This window comes from Salvelinus namaycush, unplaced genomic scaffold, assembly GCF_016432855.1.
Source record: "Salvelinus namaycush isolate Seneca unplaced genomic scaffold, SaNama_1.0 Scaffold680, whole genome shotgun sequence".
Taxonomy (NCBI): Eukaryota; Metazoa; Chordata; class Actinopteri; order Salmoniformes; family Salmonidae; genus Salvelinus; species Salvelinus namaycush.
The window spans coordinates 34,149-48,945 of record NW_024061398.1 but is presented as its reverse complement, the minus strand read 5'-3'; the positions used below and the strand labels follow the sequence as shown (position 1 = coordinate 48,945).

At 41.6% G+C, this 14,797-nt stretch overlaps 2 protein-coding genes and 1 long non-coding RNA gene across 3 annotated transcripts; all 3 read right to left on the bottom strand.

The window, feature by feature from the left end:
• Window positions 1-2,660: 2,660 nt before the first annotated feature.
• LOC120042422 lies at window positions 2,661-3,308 on the bottom strand. Its single transcript, XR_005476100.1, has 4 exons — window positions 3,241-3,308; window positions 2,997-3,026; window positions 2,868-2,924; window positions 2,661-2,678 (listed from the first exon to the last, which is right to left on the bottom strand). It is a non-coding gene; the product is annotated as an uncharacterized LOC120042422 (long non-coding RNA).
• A 93-nt stretch (window positions 3,309-3,401) lies between these two features.
• LOC120042421 (OX-2 membrane glycoprotein-like) lies at window positions 3,402-8,214 on the bottom strand. The gene is made up of 5 exons (XM_038987257.1): window positions 8,134-8,214; window positions 4,662-4,997; window positions 4,075-4,359; window positions 3,671-3,706; window positions 3,402-3,499 (listed from the first exon to the last, which is right to left on the bottom strand). Exons 1-5 carry the CDS (start codon window positions 8,186-8,188, stop codon window positions 3,402-3,404), a joined length of 810 nt encoding a protein of 269 aa, XP_038843185.1. The 5' UTR covers window positions 8,189-8,214.
• A 3,134-nt stretch (window positions 8,215-11,348) lies between these two features.
• On the bottom strand, window positions 11,349-11,693 carry LOC120042420 (OX-2 membrane glycoprotein-like; the record flags this gene model as incomplete). Its single annotated transcript, XM_038987256.1, has 1 exon — window positions 11,349-11,693. A coding segment is annotated over one exon (345 nt), but the record flags the coding sequence as incomplete, so codon positions are not given.
• Between the last annotated feature and the right edge of the window lie 3,104 nt (window positions 11,694-14,797).

Sequence of the window (14,797 nt, the reverse complement as noted above, 5' to 3'; positions counted from 1 at the left end):
CTAGAGTTGTGCTTTGCTTAGCAAGGACACCTAATTATTTTAGAATGCAAATATAAAATAAATAGATTTTTCGCACTTCTCACTAACCGCGAATGATTGCATTATATTTAGCTACCTGTTTAATTGTTCTGAATAAGAGTGTTATCATATATTCCTGCACCATGCTACTACTAGGCTACGTATGCCTTCTTGCAATGCAATACTTCAACCACTGTGCGTACTCATGGTCTAAAGTTAGCGTGAGGATAAGCACATTCTCATGTCAAGTTGTTTTTATAAAAACTGGAGCAAGCATGTTATGGGGGATATTTTGTCCGTATGCAGCGTTTATTAATGAGGCCCCTGCAGACTACGCTCTTTTACTTTTTCAATTGAATTTTCCAGAGCCCCATATGAGATTCTACAGTGTAATGTGGTGACTATTGTTAATGTCTTTGTAGGAGGAGCCACAGGACATTGAGCTCTACAACACGTTCACAAGGAGAGACAATGGGCTTTACTCAACTCTGCAGCTGCCGCATCCTAACCCCTGACCCTCTGGCACCGTTGACCAATGATGACATGGCACTAGACACCTTCTCGTAACAGCTAGCTGTACGGTAGAGTGGAAGATATGCATTTACTGTGAATATTTTGATTACTGAAAATGCAATTTTCTTCCTTGTCTGACTTGCCATATATCAGCCTCTCCTTTACTGTAGATGTTCTGTGGTTGTTGTAAATATCAGCACATACTGTCTGCAGGCTGCACATCTGTTATGGAAGTACAAGTGTTATATACAGTACATGTCTAAAAATATAGCTGTTCTGTTGTTTGCGGATAGAACAAAGCATGTTTCTGTGGAGATCACCTGATCTCAAAGTCATAAACTTTTCCACCAGGTGTCAGTGTACTGTTGTAAAATACTAACATTGTCCTGTCATAAACATGAATGGAGAAATCAGTAAAAGTCCCAACTGCCACTGTATTCAAACTGTAACTTTAAAATACAGAATATTAATGTAGACCCGTTTTATAGTTTTCTTTCCTATATAGGCCTGGCTACATGAATTAGCCTACATGTGCATATGTTAGTGCATATGTTAATAAAAAAACACACCAAACAACTAGTAACTAGCTGGATATGATTTATTACAACCGTTTTTCCCCAAAAAATGTATGTATGCTGTAGCCTATGTACTTCTGTGGATGCAAGGCCAGTCTATTTAAAGCATGAGATAACTGTTTCATGGTGGCCGGTCTGTCGTTTCCTGTTTCCTTCCTGCACATCAGGTAGCCTGACTACCATCCACATCGCTCCGGCCAAACACCACGCCCACTAGTGTTTCTTCTCCACCCTGAGTCTGGATTTGCTTTCCTCCCCAACAGAGTTGAGACAGAGTTGGCTTACATGAATCACGTCATTGGCTTTGACATTCTGACTGGTTAGAGACTTCTAATTGCTGGTTAATTTATTTTGTACAATACCCCTCATTTTGATGTCAGCACAAATATTTTCTAGTATGGGAACTTTGGTCCCTTATACTTGAATAACTTTTTTTTTTTTAATGAATTCGCATGTAGTGATAAGGCCACACAGAGGGCCAGAGATAATTACAGACACGTGATAATCTGAAGTACCCAAAAAAGCTCACTAGATGTGATCTTAGAAAATTCCCCCCAAAACTTGAAAGTTACCAAAATTATGGTAGTTTACTGGTAATATACCCTCCCTTTGAAACCTTAGATTGAATAGATTAAATTAAACATTTTCCAGAAGGAACATTAGTTGTGGCACGTCACACAAGATAAAGAAACAGCAACACACATGCTTACAAGGTATATATATACAAGATAAACATTTAAAAGCTGTACTGATGCCTGATGGCAGTAATGCATATTGATTGTTTAGTGGAAGTGTCCAATAGGGTTGATTTTCCACTCTTACGTGTGTGGTCTTTGTAAATGTCTCAGAGAGCTTTTTGGTTTCTGCTTACAATCTTTAAACTGACCTGCACAACTCTCCCTAGGCCCAAGAGTATCATGACCTGAGCCAAACCAGGCAACTAAGATAACTGTTATAACAGGCTCAATTCAACATCTTTAAAAAGGACTGTTTTTTTTTTAACGGATTGATTGTCACAGACTTTTAAAGATAAAATAACATGAACCAGATTAGTCAAGAATGATCAGGTGTGTGTGTTAATGTGTGTACAGTCACTCAGTAGTCATTGAAAAGGTTCCTGAGAAAGAAAAAAGGGGGAAAGAAAATCGTAATATTTCAATTGGATGAAAACACAGGTCATTGTGATGTAATAAGATGGTCTGACAGCCATTGTGACAAACATAACAGAACAGATATTAACATGCAGCTGAGTGCATGATGCTGTCACCATGACTACTCCATGACCACCACAGAAGTACATCATTTCAGAGCTTCTTCCTCAAGAAGAGAGACCACAGCAGAGAGTGAGAGAATGAAGGTGTAAACCTACTTCTTTACAGCCTCCTGAGCTGGTTGCATCCTGCACTTGTCAGACGATCTGAGGGATTTTATCCAGAAATTATGTTTTGATTTTTGGGTTACTGTAATTTATACAAAAAGTTTTGTAACATTCTCAATATTGTCTGTTTCACGCTTTCTATCGGGATAATCAAATAAAGTCGTAAAAATACTCACATTTGTGACGGACTGGAGCTTGGTATGAAAGACATCAAAACAGACAATGTAGCGGCAAGAAACATACACCACAGAAATACATTTCATTCCCAAATACATTTCATTCATTCCCATTCCCAAATACAAGTTTCATTCCCAAGTTTCTTGCTCAATGAGAGAGATTACAGAAGACATTAAGACTATGAAAGTATGAGAAGGTAAACCTACTTAGTCATCCTACGCTTGGTTGTTGAGCTGTTTGGTGAGCTGGTTGACGAGTATGACCTGAAAAAACAAAAGGTAATAAAATTATTACTTATCTTAAAAAGCTTGTAAAAATGTGGAAGAGATACTCACATTTGTGATGAACTGGAGGATGGTGTGACACTGAAATAAATCAAAATCAACAATGTACTGACAAGAACCACATCGGATTCATTTTAATTTTATTACAATTATTGAATGATGAAGAATGATTTTTAACCTGTATAGCACAAATTCTCAGAAAATGCAATTGTAATGTTCCATGTTTTTAATGTTCCATGTTTTCAAATAGGTATCATCATGATCCCTTAAATGTTCTCTAGAATGAGCATCTTACTGTTTGGATGTTGGTGGTGTCTTTAAGGGAGTTCTGCTGATTTCAGGGTCAGGAACTGGGGGTTTTCTACATCAGAAAAGAGATCAACTGGTTAACAACTGGCAGTCAAATCACATTCAATTCAGAGTAACTGTTCAGTTTCAAGGTAATAGTTTGTATCTCTACCTGGAGGAGGTATCTTTTCTCCTCTTTTGCAGCCATATTACACAGAATACAGCAATGAGACACATTGAACCCATCACCGCACCAACCACTGCACCTGTGAATGACAGAGATGACAAGAGAAGACAGAGGTCAACTTCCCAGGTACACTACACCAAAGCCTCATACATGTAAATATGGCTCTGCACTACACCTGAAAGTTGAATAGTAAAAGAGCCATTCAATAGGTTGATTATGACCTGTCATTATTAGAATAACAACCACTTACCACTGATCCTGTCATCATCAGAGACCTGAGATTGGCCTAGCACAGAAATACACAGGAAGTACTTCATCATGAACACAGACAGTACTTCACCATGAACACAGGCAGTACTTCATCATGAACACAGGCAGTACTTCATCATGAACACAGACAGTACTTCATCATGAACAGAGATAGTACTTCATCATGAACACAGACAGTACTTCATCATGAACACAGACAGTACTTCATCATGGACAGAGATAGTACTTCATCATGAACACAGACAGTACTTCATCATGAACACAGGCACTACTTCATCATGAACACAGGCAGTACTTCATCATGAACACAGACAGTACTTCATCATGACATCATGTTCCTGATCATGTCAATATATTACACATTGATCTATAGACATTTCTCACCAGTAATTGAAGCTGGAATCACCATGGAAGCATTCTTGGTGACATCACTGAAGGACATAGAAGCAACACACCTAACTTCTTTGTCAGTTAGACTGGACACTACCACTGTTACAGTAGTTGTCACAGTGACAGTTCCATTGGGATGGGTGACATCAACCATGGTGGAATGTTCTATCATTATGTCATCCCAGGTTACTATAGGAACAGGTCGTCCAGTAGCAGAACAGGACAGAGTGATGTGACTGTTGTTGGTTTGTGTGATGAGGAGTGAGGGTCCATACAGCTCTATAGGAAAACAACAAACACAGTTCACAGTGAATGTAAATACCATAATGGTTTCATGCACATGATTTACTAAATGATTCCATTTAAATGATTTACTAAATGATTCCATTTAAATTATTTTCTAAATGATTTCATTTAAATTATTTACTAAATGATTCCATTTAAATTATTTACTAAATGATCACATTTTGATAAATGGTTTCAAGACATTGGATGTATGATCTGATAAAATAGCTGCCTGAAGTTCTGAAGAAGTTGTTCTGAGTCAATAATTTACAGTACATTGTGTTATCAGATTTTACCATTTACTTGGAGGCAGGTCGTTCCACTGATAGCTCCATCTGGAAAGGCATTAAACAGACATTTGTAGCAGGACTCGTCTCCTCTTGACACGCCTCTGATGACGATAGAGCAGTTCTGCAGTCCCTCATCTTCAAACTCCACTTTCCCCTGAAAAGGTGGGTTGACATTGGGACCTCGTTTGCTGTAAGTGGCCACATTTTCATTCGGCCCAGTTGTCACTTTTTGCCAGGTGACTTGCCGCACGTCTTTGGGTTTCATGAGCTCACAGTTTAAGACTGCATCTTCTCCCAGGGTTGCTGTGACAACCTGCTGTGTTCTCACCAACTGAGAGAGCCCTGCATGAAGACAGTTACAATAGTTCTTAGACACTAGTAGTACTCAGAATGGTCAGAAGGGGGACTACAGTGCTAAGGGCAGTCTAGGCGGGAGGAAGTTATGGCACCTGTTGTAAAACTATCAATTTCTGTCAATTTCAGGATAGAATATACAAGATATGTGCATAAGGCCACAGCATACATCAACATTAAAGTACTCTTTAGAGCGACATCAATCATTCCATACAGTAAGAGTATGGAGTTGCAGATGAAATCATGCATTACTATAGTCAAATGAACTGGTTTGTCAACAGTTAACACACAATACGCATGTGTAACCGGTGTGAATTGGCTAGCTAGTTACAGGGGTGCGCACTAATAGCACTAATAAAAATGTAAAAATGTATTAATATACAGAATTGTTTACAGGCACCTTTGTGTATAGCTCAGCGCAATTTTGTGTTTAATAACCTTTATTTAACTAGGCATGTCACGATCGTCGTCAAGGAAATGACTGGACCAAGGTGCAGCGTGGTAAGCGTACATTCTTTTATTTTAAATGTCGCCAACAAAACAATAAACAACAAAACGAACGTGAAGCTCTGTAAGGCTATACATGCCACTAACAAAGACAACAACCCACAAATGAGAAAAGGGAAAAAGGCTGCCTAAGTCTGATTCCCAATCAGAGACAACGATAGACAGCTGTCCCTGATTGAGAATCATACCCGGCCAAAAACAAAGAACCAGAAAGCATAGACTTTCCCACCCGAGTCACACCCTGACCAAACAAACATAGAGAATAAAAGGATTTCTACGGTCAGGGCGTGACAGTACCCCTCCCCCCCCCCCCAAAGGTGCGGACTCCGGCCGCAAACCTGGCACTATAGGGGAGGGTCCGGGTGGGCATCTATCTTGGTGGCGGTCCCGGTGCGGGACGCAGACCCCGCTCCACCTCTGGCTCCCCCCACTTTGGTGGCGTCTCTGGTGCGGGGACCATCGCCGCAGGCCCCGGACTGGGGACCCTCGCCGCAGGCCCCGGACTGGGGACCCTCGCCGCAGGCCCCGGACTGGGGACCCTCGCTGCAGGCCCCGGACTGGGGACCCTCGCTGCAGGGCCCGGATTGGCCCGTGGAGCAGGCACAGGACTCACCAGGCTGGGGAGACCTACTGGAGGCCTGGTTCTTTGAGCAGGCACATGACTCACTAGGCTAGGGAGACATACTGGAGGCCTGGTTCTTGGAGCAGGCACAGGACTCACCAGGCTGGGGAGACATACTGGAGGCCTGGTTCTTGGAGCAGGCACAGGACTCACCAGACTGGGGAGACATACTGGAGGCCTGGTTCTTGGAGCAGCCACAGGACTCACCAGGCTGGGGAGACATACTGGAGGCCTGGTTCTTGGAGCAGGCACAGGACTCACCAGGCTGGGGAGACATACTGGAGGCCTGGTCCGTGGAGCAGGCACAGGTCAAACCGGTCTGTGGGGGAGCACTGGCGATCTGGTGCTTAAAGCTGGCACCACTCGTCCTGGCTGAATGCCCACTTTGGCCCAGCACGTGCGGATCGCAGGCACAGGAAGCACTGGGCTGTGATAGTGCACCGGAGACACAGTGCTCAGAGCCGGCGCAGGGTACCCTGGGCCGAAGAGGCGCACCGGAGACCAGGAGCGCTGTGCTGGCACAATCCGTCCTGGCTGGATGCCCACTCTAGCACGACACATGCGGAGAGCTGGCTCAGAGCGCACCGGGCTGTGAACGCACACTGGAGACACCGTGAGCTTCACCGCATAACACGGTGCCTGACCAGTACCACACTCCCTACCGTGAGCACAGGGACTTAGCTCTGCCAACCTCCCCGTGTGCCCCTCCAAAACATTTTTTGGGAGTGGCCTCCCGGTCTTCCTTGCCAGCCGGTGACCCTGTGTAACGCTGGGCCCCTTTACTAGCTGCTTCCACCTGCTTCCACGGCAGGCGATCCTTTCCAGCCAGGATCTCCTACCACGTCCAGGATCCCTTTCCTTCCAGAATGTCTTCCCATGTCCACTCTGTCTGCTCCTCCCGGCCACGCCGCTTGGTCCGTTTGTGGTGGGTTGTTCTGTCACGGTCGTCGTCAAGGAAATGACCGGACCAAGATGCAGCGTGGTAAGCGTACATTCTTTTATTTTAAATGTCGCCAACAAAACAATAAACAACAAAACGAACGTGAAGCTCTGTAAGGCTATACATGCCACTAACAAAGACAACAACCCACAAATGAGAAAAGGGAAAAAGGCTGCCTAAGTATGATTCCCAATCAGAGACAACGATAGACAGCTGTCCCTGATTGAGAATCATACCCGGCCAAAAACAAAGAACCAGAAAGCATAGACTTTCCCACCCGAGTCACACCCTGACCAAAGAAACATTGAGAATAAAAGGATCTCTACGGTCAGGGCGTAACAAGGCAAGTCAGTTAAGAACAAATTCTTATTTACAATGACGGACTACCCCAGCCAAACCCGGACGACGGTGGGTCATTTGTGATATGCCATATGGGAAACCCAATGGATGTGACGCACCCTGGATTCAAACCATGTACTGCAGTGATGCTTCTAGTACTGAGCTGCAGTGTCTTAGATCACTGCGCCACTCAGGAGCCCAATGATTTTCAAGTATGTCACACTCTTGTTTTAATGTATATATTGAATTAGTCAACTTTACAGATCAAATATGATCAAACACTGTATAGCCTCAAAACATTTATTTTGATATCATGGATGGTCAATCCTTGCATCCATGTCTGTCTATGAATTTGGGAGCGGTTACATTAGTCTCATAGTCTAGTAGCACCCTCTAGTGGCTTAAAGCCTCATGTATTTTGTCCTAGTTCTGTGAAACCAAAACGCGTTGTGCTGTGCCCAGCCTTTGTCTTACTACTTTTTGCTAATAAATACGAATTATTTAACAATTCAGAGTTGGTGGCTATTTACCCATGCAACAAGAAGATTGAGCTACAGCTTCAATATGACATGTAGTTCGTGTTGTGAAATTAACAGGTTTGTCTACAGTTGTGAAAGCACACAATTAGATCAAGACATTGGCACTAACAATATCGCGCCACTTTCAAAGTGGTAGTCAAATGCGGTATTATCGTGCATAAAACTGATATAACTCACCATTAGGGAGGAATATGAGCAGAATAAACAGAGCGTTGAAGAGTGCAGGAGACATGGTGAAAATGTAATTGACTACGACAGTAATGAAATAAGAGAAAAAGAGCGGGAAATTCCTTCTTCCGGTACACCTGCTCCATAGCCTGGGTAACAGTGTTTATGCTCTCTTGCCAATTCCTCATTGAATTGCCATACCAACAATGTTTGGCTTGGCAATGACAATGGAGTAGGCAAAAGCACAAACGGATCTGGGACCAGGCAACCTCCTGCATAAAAGTGAAAGTAAATTTGCTCTCTCTATTCTGTCTACAGTCACAGTTAAACTCAATCAATTTAGTATTGTGTATATCTGCTGGGGAAATTTGCTTAGGCTTTTTCTTCTTCAGAAGCAGGAAAATAATTAAATTGTTCAATAAACCGTGGACTCTCAACACAACAAGCATCTGGAAATTCTGTATTTACATAATACAATAAATGACGATATGAACTCAAACTCGACACACTTCAATCTAATGAAAATAGGATATCAAACAATCGTCCTCAACATGACATGCAAGCGGTACCGATGCACCAAGTCTGGACCCCGAACAGCTTCTACCACCAAGCCATAAGAATGCTAAATAGTTGGTTAAATAGTTAACCATATAGCTACCCGGACTATCTGCGATGACTATTTTACACTAACTCTTTTGACTCGTCACGTTTGCTGCTGTTACTGTTTATTATCTTTCCTGCTGCAGTCACTTTATACCTAGTTAAATGTACATATCTACCCCAATTACCGTGTACCCCTTCACATCGACTCGCTACCCCGTGTATATAGCCATATTATCCTTACTCAATGTGTATTTATTATTACTTGTATTATTACGTGTTATTACATTTCTATTGTTTCTCTATTTTCTTTCTCTCTACATTGTTGTGAAGGGCCCCTAAGTAAGCATTTTACTGTTAGTCTACATATGTTGTTTATGAAGTATGTGACATTTTATTTGATTTTGAAGTTGTATGCATTGCACTGACAGAGTAATCATAGATGAGATCGGGCAACAATGTAACTCAGTAATACATGATGTAGCACAAGTTTATTAAAAGGCATTGGAGAGATGGAGCACATGAGAACATACACAATATCTGAAGACAGTGGGCCTGGCTTCAGCTTTTTAATCTGTGGTGTAGGCCTAGGGAAATCAACAATGTTGTCATGGCAACATTTATAGATAATGATATTGTTTCTCAAGGGCTATGGGACGTTCTGAACTTTGAAGGCCGAGCCTAGGCACTAATGACGCCAAAAGCATTACTTTACTTAAGTAATAATTACTATTACTTCATTCATATCCAAGATTTACTCAACCAAACACACACCATAAGTCAAAAAATGTTCCATCACTTTTTACTACCACAAGACCTCATACACCTTACATCAATACAAGTTCAACACGTGCTATCATTTTGAAATTAATTGAGGTGAAATAAGTGGAGGATAAAATATTGCAGACAAAGAAAATAATTGGACTAATGTCATATTTTGTGAGAGAAGTGAACATTATCTACGCTCCTCTTCTCTTTGGTCTTTCAATAAGTAAACAGCAGGTGGTGCTGCTGTCTTGATATAACCACAACCTGGAGTTTGTGTTTCAGCCCAATGGTAGCCACATTAGCTGAGGGGTGGAGATGGAGAAAAGTAACATTACAAGCATGGATACTGCAATAATACCATAAAATGAAGAATATATGTGTGGTTATGATGTGGTATGACAGTTGGGTAACATAGTTATGACAGCTATTAGGACATACACTGCATGACCAAAAGTATGTGGACACCTGCTCGTCGAGCATCTCATTCCAAAATCATGGGCATTAATATTGAGTTGGTCCCCCCTTTGCTGCTATAACAGCCTCCACTCTTCTGGGAAGGCTTTCCACTAGATGTTGGAACATTGCTGCTGGGACTTACTTCCATTCAGCCACAAGAGCATTAGTGAAGTCGGGCACTGATGTTGGGCGATTAGGCTTGGCTCGCAGTTTGCATTCCAATTCATCCTAAAGGTGTTCAATGGGGTTGAGGTCAGGGCTCTGTGCAGGCCAGTCAAGTTCTTCCACACCGATCTCGACAAACCATTTCTGTGTCATGCTGAAACAGGAAAGGGCCTTCCCCAAACTATTGCCACAAAGTACAGAATGTCATTGTATGCTGTATTATTAAGCTTTCCCTTCACTAGAACTAAGGCGCCTAGCCTGAACCATGAAAAACAGCAACAGACCATTATTCCTTTTCCACCAAACTTTACAGTTGGCACTATGAATTGGGTCAGGTAGTGTTCTCCTGGCATCCGCCAAACCCAGATTTGTCCGTCGAACTGCCAGATGATGCGTGATTCATCACTTCAGAAAAGGCATTTTCCCTTCTCCAGAGTCCAATGGTGGCGAACTTTACACCACTCCAGCTGACGCTTGGCACTGTGCATGGTGATCTTAGACTTGTGTGCTGCTGCTTGGCCATGGAAACCCATTTCATGAAGCTCCCAACGAAATGTTATTGTGCTGATGTTGCTTCCAGAGACAGTTTGGAACTCAGTAGTGAGTGTTGCACTAATTTGAAGTGGTGTCCACATACTTTTGTATATGGTGTATGATGACATAACAGTTAATGACACTTGCCCACTTAGGCAAAAATTGCTTCTCCTTTCAGGGTTTCTTCTATAGAAGTACAACATGAGTACACATTGGCCGTTTCAGGGTTGATTGAAACTAACCAATATCTGCATCAGTTCTACGCTTGATAAAAAGCACCCTTCAGCCTTGTGGTGGTGCAGAATCTATCATTGTTTGTGTCTAAACAAGGAAGTTGATGTGTCTGTGGTTGATCATAAGACCTCTCTGTGGTGAGTGCTCAGCAAAGACTCCAGTCACAAAGACCAAGATGCCCTAGCAGAGGTGCAAGTGTTTCTGCACAGGAGTAACACAAATACAAGCTAGACAACAGCAGCACTTCCTCCTCTCAGCTCTCAAGGTCCATTATAACCAAGTCAACCCAGTCAAAGGAGCATCACTTTGGTTTGATTAAGTGTTATTGTGTTCCTCTACTGAGTAAATACGTTATATCTATAGTCGGTCTGAGCAGGCAGTGTCGGGTCAACATTTGGTTCTGCAGTTGGTCAGTATGTGTGGAAGCGTATCCAGACTTGCTCTGCTTCTGGTGCTGTGGGTTCTATTCACAGCTGTTCACAGGACCTGCCACTGATAGCTCCATCTGGATAGGCGTTAAACAGACACTTGTAGCAGGACTCGTCTCCTCTTGACACTCCTCTGATGACGATAGTGCAGTTCTGCAGTCCCTCGTCTTCAAACTCCACATTCCTCTGAAAAGGTGGGTTGACTATTGGTCCAAATCGTTTGTTGTAGGTGGCCACATTATCAATCTCCCCTGGTGTCACTTTCTGCCAGCTGACTTGAAGCTCGTCTTTGGGTTTCATGAGCCTGCAGCTGAAGTGAGCATCCTCTCCCAGGGTTGCTGTGACAACATGCTGTGTTCTCACCAGCTGAGAGAACCCTGCATGAAGACAGTTTCAGGCTGTTTAGTACACACATCTAATACAGCACTACCTTTTAGCAACCTGCAGTGCACACTGTGAAGGAACTAACCAACTGCATAAATACAGTGCCTTTGGAGAGTATTCAGACCCCTTGACTTTCCACATGTTGTTACCTTACAGCCTTATTCTAAAATGGATTAAATGGAGAGAAAAAAATGCTCAGCAATCTACACACAATTCCCCATAATGACAAAGTGAAAAAAAATATATATATCTTTTACAAAAAAATAAATACCTTATTTACATAAGTATTCAGACCCTTTGCTATGAGACTCGAAATTGAGCTCAGGTGCATCCTGTTTCCATTGATCATCCTTGAGATGTTTCTACAACTTGATTGGAGTCCGCCTGTGGTAAATTCAATTGATTTGACATGATTTGGAAAGGCACACACCTGTCTGAATAAGGTCCCACAGTTGACAGTGCATGTTAAAGCAAAATCCAAGCCATGAGGTCAAAGGAATTGTCCGTAGAGCTCTGAGACAGTATTGTGTCGAGGCACAGATCTGTGGAAGGGTACCAAAACATTTCTGAAGCATTGAAGGTCCCCAAGAACACAGTGGCCTCCATCATTTTTAAATGGAAGAAGTTTGGAACCACCAAGACTCTTCCAAGAGCTGGCCGCCCGGCCAAACTGAGCAATCGGGGGAGAAGGGCCTTGGTCCTACAGTACGGCGTACTGAGCAGTCCTGGCGTTTGGTCCTGGCTGCCTAAATGTTTCCTCCACATAATAAACTAACAAACAAACATGGCACTTTGGAGGCTAACTTTTATAATTAGGCTTACTCAGTCACTACAACAAAGTTCATAAAATGCCATTAGGCCTAATGAAGGTACTGTATATGTAAGTGACTTGATTGGTGTCTTGTGAATCAACCTGTCTGCGCATTATTCTCCCAGGTAAAGCAGTATTTTCTGCCAAAACTGGAAGTGTCATTCAAAAGCATTATAACGCATATAAATGTCTGGATTTGATTAGAGCTTTGATCAGCATGAAAATTCAAACCTGATGCTCCCTGAGCCTGATGAGACATAAATTAAATACATTTAATGAGCCCTACATTAACCACATTTAATGAGCCCTACATTAACCACATTTAATGAGCCCTACATTAACCACATTTAATGAGCCCTACATTAACCACATTTAATGAGCCCTACATTAACCACATTTAATGAGCCCAAGCCCAAAAAAGCCCAAATGATTGTGCAGTTATCCAATAGGTCCACTAGGTCCTCACCTACAATGACTGTAAAACATTGTTGCATTTAAACTTTATATTACTGGTTAGTGGGATGAATGTGATAAAATATATTGGCAATGGGAAGTAATAGCTGGTTTGTTCAATTCATTTTGGAAATGAAATGGTTGTGCTTTTTGTATTGTTATGACTTCATGGAGTCTACTGGAGTGAATAGGCTGCTTATTCTGTAACATTATTTGATGCTGTGTGTGACTGCTGTCTGCTATGACCAAATCTGTCTCTTCTTCAGCGCCATGGAGTGCACAGGTATTACACTCGCTGTCCTTTCAACACCAGGAGACTTTCACCTTTGACGTGACACTGTCGTTGTCTCTATTGATGATAGTGTAATAGTGGTACTGGCTACCATCAGCTGTGTAAACAGTGCATTATGTTATGCTGTGTGTCATGGTGTGTCCATCCGGTTCTGTCTGTGTGTGTGTGGCAGCCCGAAGCGCAGCCAGGCCTGTTTGATTAATTCATAATGTCATCAAAAATCACTGCTCCTCCTTCACTAGAACTAGAATGGCCCGACAACAGAATTTATAAAGTCGGACGCGTTAAGTGATGCTATGTTTTCTGTTATATTGGAAGATTTTTGGTCCCTCTGAAGGCCTAGGTTCTATAGTCACGATTCACCACTGGATCTAAGTGAAGGCTTCAATTAAACCTGTCCAGAAGCAGGTTTAACTTCAGATTAATGGATGTTGGCCCCCAGGTTGACCTTGGCAATGAGAGAAAATTGATTACCTGGACTATTTCAATGATCTCAGAACAATTAGTGTTTTAAGAAGTCTTTCATCCTGTGTTTAATATTTCTTTATCTTTTAGTTTATCGTGTTTAGAATGGTATCATGTTAGGGGTAAAGACAATGGGATGATTCTGGAAGGTGTTCCGGAAATACAATTTTCAGAAAGTGTCACTTTTTGCCAATACTCACCTTCCTTAAAAGTAAAAAATATCCTTCACATATTCAGTCAGTTTATGTACTGTTTATTATTTCTCCAGTGGATGTAAATTCTGGTGTTATACGTAGAGGAGTAGGCAATCATTTGGAAAGGTGGAATTATTTAATATTATGTTAATAATACTAATAATAACAATTTAATACCATCAAAAGGAACAATGTATTTATACCTCTAGATTTGATATTTTATTATGAATTCATTTTTCTAGCCATTTACCAAACTTAATACTGTGTTGATAATTCATTTGAAATATTGATCAAGCTTTTAATATTTATATATATATTATGTTATCTTATAAGGAGGGATTGAATTTTGACTTTTGACACGTCATTAAAAGTTAGAAACAGGAATGTATATTTAGGCTTGAACTAATTGGATGCCTCCCACAATGTAGACAATGGCTGTTGCAAATAAACCATATGATTAAAGATGTTGTTTGAACTTAAAAATAAATGTTGTCGTTGTCTCAGCTCACACTTCCCTTTACAGAATGAACCCATTTTGAGCTACATGCTGTAATGGGAAGTTTTATGTTTGTGCTTTTCTGATAACAAATTTCTGTGTTCTATTCATGTGCTGTTCTATAAACCAATTTCTGTGTTCATGCAAGTGGCTGACTCTACAAATCCTCACTTTGAGAACAGATGAAAGATATCTTAGTTTCAAGGTCTCAGCATAGAGAGGAGAAACCTCGTGAGGTATTGGTCTGTCACATGTTATGAAACAATATTGGTCGGTCACATGAATGAAACAAAACGGTAATGATTAATTCATTATGCTAAATCATGCAAATATAACTTGTCTGTGTATAATCGTATACAAGACAACTGCTGGGTCTGCCAAGAGAGAGCTCCT

Excerpts from the sequence above, each read along its gene's own strand:
- LOC120042421 (XM_038987257.1), bottom strand. The coding sequence starts at position 8,188 with ATGTCTCCTGCACTCTTCAACGCTCTGTTTATTCTGCTCATATTCCTC. Across the intron at positions 3,707-4,074 it reads GATTCCAGCTTCAATTACTG|GCCAATCTCAGGTCTCTGAT; the intron begins GTGAGAAATGTC and ends TTTCTGTGCTAG. Across the intron at positions 3,500-3,670 it reads TGATGATGACAGGATCAGTG|GTGCAGTGGTTGGTGCGGTG; the intron begins GTAAGTGGTTGT and ends TGTCATTCACAG.